Source organism: Anarrhichthys ocellatus, unplaced genomic scaffold (assembly GCF_004355925.1).
Source record: "Anarrhichthys ocellatus isolate YVR2014 unplaced genomic scaffold, GSC_Weel_1.0 scaffold5, whole genome shotgun sequence".
Classification (NCBI taxonomy): Eukaryota; Metazoa; Chordata; class Actinopteri; order Perciformes; family Anarhichadidae; genus Anarrhichthys; species Anarrhichthys ocellatus.
The window spans coordinates 1,317,516-1,323,515 of NW_022280035.1; the positions used below are offsets into that span (position 1 = coordinate 1,317,516).

Genomic DNA, 6,000 nt, shown 5'->3' on the forward strand with positions numbered 1-6,000 from the left:
TGAGCTGCACATTTTTCCATTTTTGTGCTTCCCTCGTGTGTTTGCAGGTGTACGAGGCGTCCGACTTTGCACCCCACCCTCTGTACTCCGTCACCCAGGGAGGCCTGGACCTCCAGCAGGTAACTGGAATAATCTCCATTCTTCTAAATATATAAAAAGATACCTCCAGAAGCTGCTCTTCAGCTGCATTGCAGAGGGCAGGAATGGGTTTTCGGGGGGGTTGTGAGGATCTGAAGGTTGTGCGGTATGTCCAAATTTACACAGTCCATCATCTGGCCTGAGGCATTTAAAAGAACAGCTGAGCGTTAAAGCTGCAGCTATTGTTCTACCCCGTCTGAAGAGCTGTAACCCCTCCTGAAACTCGATGCCATCACACACCACCAGTCTCTTTTTTTAGTCCTGCCTCGCTCTGCACCAGAAACATTTCGGCTTCAGGAGTATTCCTCCCATGGCAGCAATAGCAGATACTCTCATTATATAAGAAACAGAAACAGCAGCTTCTGACAAATCAGCCCCAGATTGAGAAAAAGAAAAATAATCGTGGGTAATGTTATATCAAGACTTCAGGATTTAGATCACTCGTGCTGTAAATTGAAAGATAATTGCTGCTAATTTGTGGCGTTTCTTTGTGCTCTCCTGTACAAACAGCAGCTCTAATGCATTGTAATGGCCTCTCCCGTTTATGACCATATAAGATGCACTGGTAATAGAAGCCAGACAGCTGGCGTCAGGCAGAATTGAGTTAGAATAGATAGACAGATGGACAGATAGAAAATGAAGTTAAAGTAAGTATCTGTGTGGAGTGAGAGAGGGGAGGGGGGCTTAACATTTGGGAGTCTGCTTAAGATAATGGGTGGGTGGGGGAGGGGGGGTGAGGCAGCCAACAGGCAGGTTTGAACAAATAATTTGTTACAACACAAGAGATTAAAAACTTGAAAGAAAGAAAAATATTTGTAAGTATTAAAAGATTTTAGCAAATCAAAAAAAAAGGGTCAGGTCTCTGAAATTACAGCTGGAAACATTTCCCCTCGTTCTAGTGCTGGTTTTGAGATATTTTTTTTGAGATCGGCCCATTGTCACCGATACCCAATGCAGCTATCTGCGTCAGTATCGGACTAATCTCTATAAACACATTCACAGGTAGAATCTGTAGACGAGGCAATATTTTGATAGCGGTCTGGTTTGTAGTCTGAGTAGTATTGACCAATCGCGTTGGAGCAGGCTTTGTTTGAATGCAGGTAGACGGTCCTCGTGGAGAGCAAACGAGGCAGAACGTATTGGCCGAGATGTGAGCTGGGAACCCACTGGCTATCATCTGATCATGATTTGTAGCTTGTAAACTGGCTACGGTCGTACACGCCGTCTCTCAACTCCAGCCAGTTCAGCAATTGTTAGCAATACCAGTTGACAACAACGCATGATGGCGGTGTTTTGCACATTTTGAAGCACTGTAGCAACACAGATTGAAGCTTGACAGTACGATGTGCACAACTGATTTAACGAGACACAACTAAGACAGAAGTGCTAACAAACGGAATGTTACGACAGCTTGTTTGCTGCTTGTACGTGAAGCAGCCATCTTGGATTTTGAGGTCGGGGTTGGTGGGGTTCGTCCGACTTTTCTGTGGCAGAAATCCGACTTCGGGCGGCGTTCCAGTTGAAATTTCAGAAATTTAACACAGCACTAGAGGTCTAACGGAGTTAAACTTCTCTGTGGTCTATTTGAGTCAAAACATCAGTAACGTCACTATGTAGGATAACAAACATATACATCTCTTTGTCTGTGAATTACTTTTTTTGGCAAATAAAAATAATGTATTTGGCAATAGAACAAATAAAACAGGAAATGATTCAGTGTAAAAACAAGTAATTTATCCATTTCATCACCTTTGTCAAATATGTAAGCCAAGTTTAGCAAAGAAAGGGTACTTCAAGAGAAAACAATCCAAAGAAGTGGAACTGTTTGGGGAGGTAAAGGTTTATCAGGGTCGTCCAGCTCACAGGAGCTACTTAACAGTCCTAGAACTGTTCACACTGAGTTCTGTGGATTATTCGGAAAGGGATACATCTCAAAGCCTGGACAAATCAGGAAGTGTGTTAAGCTGAACTACAAACGCTCATTTCTCTGCTTCTGAAAAACAAAAAAACATGCGTGTATCAACAGTGAAGCACTTCCATTAAGAGGCTGCAGATGTATTGCCCGTGTGTGATGTTTTATTGCTGTAATTTACCTAATGCAGGATGCTCTCTTCGCAGGCCTACGCTTTGCAAAACCAATACGGCATTCCACACTCAGAGGTACAGCGTGACCATTTCAGGAAATATCATAAAGATGAGTAGTTTATGGTTTTAGTGCATTACGTTGTGCTTTCTGTTTCTTTACAGATGGCCAAGCTACATCAGCTGTCAATGCAGCAAGGCCTGAGTCCCATCGCCCAGCAGGCTGCGACTATCATGCCTGGTATGTAGAGCAGCAGTCTGCGTTTGCTCTGGATGATAAATCCCATAAATTAAGCAGCCGTCTCCGCTCCTCCGTCTGTAACTAGATTTTCAACCTGCCTTTAGACGTGAGAAATAAAAAGCTGGCAGTCGGGTAATGTGCTCGAGGTCAGTGAGGGGGGAGGAGACGAGGGTTTACAGCTCTCCATTATGCGAAATGATACGTTCCGCAGAGTCAGAGGACTGGGACACGGAGAAAAATGAGCGCCGTGTTAAACACCGGTCTATTAAAATGGAAATTAACTGCTTTATTATATCTAGCAGTTCCCCGCTCAAAGGGCTCCCCCCCCCCCCCCCCGCCTGGCATATCAGTGACAGTTTGTGTGGCTTCACTAAGTAAAAGGAGTTGAATGAATATTTAAATGTCATATGTCAATTTTGCTCAGTCGATGCTCGTCTTTTCTCTCTCTCTCTCAGGGATGGACTCCAATTGTCAGACATCTCAGGAGCTGCTTATTCCCAATGATGTAAGCAAGAGCAACTTTTTATTCCTCATGGTTTCTTGTTTTATCCCCCCCCCATCCATCCCCTCCTTCCGATCTGAACGACGAGAAAAAACAACAAGGAACTCGGCGCTGATGCACAGGAGCAGGTGATTTCGCGTGCGATAGCTGCGACTGCGGAGACGTCTGGTTGCGGCTTCAAAAAGAGACGAGAAACATGTCGGCAGCTTCCTAATTATCCTCATTATTCTAACCTCGGACTAACCCAAGGTTACAGGGATTCTGAGCCGATATGGATCCCTTTTCGCATTATTGTCGGGGCTGCAGTTGCAGTGTCTTAGAGTGGCTCCCATGGGTGCTCAGTAAATCCTCTCATGTTCCCTGACCTACTTAGAGGCTGTCTGCTGTCAAAACAGCCAATAAGAAAGCAGACGAGGATCCTCTCCCTCTTCACTTAGCCTCCGCCGGGGTTTGATGAAACGTCTCTCCAAATCTGAGCAGAAATCACGACGCAGAGATTCTCTTCAAAATAAAGTCGGGCTACATTTAACCTTCAGATGATCCCTGTAGTATTTGGTTTGGATGGTTTGGCTACACATTGTGATTCGCTTCTTATTGGATTTCATTTAGGACAATGAGAGAAAGACAAAGCTCTCGTTTTAAAGTCATTTATGATGCATGATCTAATTTGCAGCTCTTGTAAAAACATTTTTAAAAAAAAACAGAGAATGAAACGTCGTTCAGGATCTCGGCATCAACAAATCCTCTGAAAAGACCACAACAAAGCAGTGTGTTGGTCCATTTCTCAAATGACTTCCTCAAGCTCATAACCTCCTAACGAGGACGTAAATCTTTTACAATCGAGTCACACATGTGTAGGTTCATCTGTTAAACAACAGCTGGTCGCTGTAGTTTTAAGCAAAAGTTAAAAGGTAAATGGTGCGTTTGCTGAGGATCATTTTTAACTGCAGCTTTTTACACGTCGGAGTCTTTACAGCAGCAGGATAGTGACTCTAAATAAAACAGCACAGGAAGCTGTGCCCCAGTGTAGCTCACTGCTGTGTTTTAACTGTTCTTTGTTCTTTTCAAGGGATTTATTACTAATAAGAAAAATATAGAAAATTGCCAGTCTTATCCTTAAACCAGTGTGTTTTCCTGGGGATTGACTTTTTAAAAATTGACAAACCGCTGCGTCCCACTTCGTCCAACAGGCCGTATATCTAGAAATCATGAGAAGAGCAAATTTGTGCATAAATAAATGTTCCCGCCCATTTTTACTGCCATTTCCACATCACCTCATATTAACTTGAACAGGTAAACCAGACATTTCTAAGAGATTAACGTTTGATGAATCACAACTTTGTTTTATGAATGTGCCACATATGCTATCTCATTCTTTTCATTTTCTCTCGTCTGTAAAAAAAACCAGAATGCACACCAGCCTTTTATATTAGATTCATAGACTGAATATAAGAGGTGGACGTATAGAGTCATTTTCTCATAGACTTCTATACATTTAGAGGAGTCGCCCCCTGATGGCCAATGGAGAGAATGCAGCTTTAACACATGAAGCATTGGCTTCACTTTGCAGTTGATTCAATGTTCTACGTTGGCTCCAATCATCAGAACAATAAGAACATTCCCTCCCTCGTGTGGCTCAAAGTCGTACTACAGATATAAATGTTAAGTAGAAGACATTGGTAGAAATTCTACTAATGTATTTGGCGACACTAACAAAATCTATGATGAGTCTTTGGGAATTAAACGAAGTTGGACTTCATGATCTGAAATGCTTCTGTCAAATGTGCTGTTCAAAAAAACTACTTCAACTACAAGCATTGGAAAAAAGGAAAGGTTTCAGACGATGAAGTTAATTTGCCTGGTCTCATCCAGCAGGTTTCTTTGTACTGTATAGAATATATAGCCACAGCCCCGTCGACAACATTTCTCAAATGCCTGAAGGCTTTTTTATTAACCAAGACTGGCACAATGCATCAGAGGAATGAGGGAGTCCAGCGCCATACGTGACAGGGACAGCTGTAAGCTCCAGCCATTGTTCCAGAAGAGAGGACTTATAGCCATGACTGAGCCTCCTCAGCCCCCCCGCCTCAGGCCAACCACACAATCCTGCTCTGTGCGTGCACACACACACACACACACACACACACACACACATACACAGATGCATTGAGAAACTGCTTACACCCAGTCAGCAGAACGCACTGCACTTCTTGCGCAAGGAAGATTTAGCCGGAAGAAAAATGGCTGCACCCTCCGCCATCCTATCCCTCTTCCTGTGTGTCCTTTGAAATGACTGCCTCAGCAGGAACCCAACAGTATGTAGGCCACTTATAGTTGAAGACCGGTGGTGAACAACAATCAACACAGCAGGCATACCTGCGGTGTCTCCTCCGTCATTTATTTAGATCTGGTTTGCATTTTGTTTTTTTAAAGGTTGTTCACAGAGGAATGTCGTTGTCTGAGGTCATGCACACCAAAGTGCGTGTGTGTGTGTGYGTGTGTGTGTGTGTGTGTGTGTGTGTGTGTGTGTGTGTGTGTGTGTGGGGTAGCTGTTGACAGCTGGTGTCTATTGACAGCTGGTGGCCAGAGTCCTCTGGTGAGTCGTATGTCTCAGTGGACAGTGGACACGTTATCTGTGATTTGAGGTGTGTAGTGGCCACTGTCTCTGGAGTTGCTCTTTAGGCTGGCAGCTCTGTGTGTGTGTGTATGTGTGTGTGTGTGTGCCCCCCCAAGCCCCGAATAAACTGCTGAGCCAATAATAGCCAGGCGGAGCGACCAGGTCGCCGTGTGACAAATCAGACACAGTGGAACAGGCTGCTTACTTCTCAGGATAGGAATGCGAGTGCAGCACCATGTGTGTGTGTGTTTGTGTGTATTTCCTACCCATGCGTCAGCCGCTGTTAAGCTGCCAGCACACACGCATACTACAAGTACTTCATCACCGTCTGTCTCACTCACTACAGATCTGGCAGCATAACCCCCGTCACTGAGCCCCGACGCCCTGCACTTGAGCCGGTAGCAGCCCCCCCCCCCCCCC

At 44.5% G+C, this 6,000-nt stretch overlaps 1 protein-coding gene across 1 annotated transcript in view; it reads left to right on the forward strand.

Annotated features, from left to right (window-relative positions):
• Nucleotides 1-6,000, forward strand: part of pcbp4 (poly(rC) binding protein 4) — a 35,548-nt gene that overhangs the window by 24,991 nt on the left and 4,557 nt on the right. Inside the window, exons 9-12 of the mRNA XM_031844909.1 lie at nucleotides 48-119; nucleotides 2,257-2,298; nucleotides 2,386-2,461; nucleotides 2,917-2,966. Coding sequence (XP_031700769.1) covers nucleotides 48-119; nucleotides 2,257-2,298; nucleotides 2,386-2,461; nucleotides 2,917-2,966 — 240 coding nt within the window. The remainder of the gene's footprint in view (nucleotides 1-47; nucleotides 120-2,256; nucleotides 2,299-2,385; nucleotides 2,462-2,916; nucleotides 2,967-6,000) is intronic.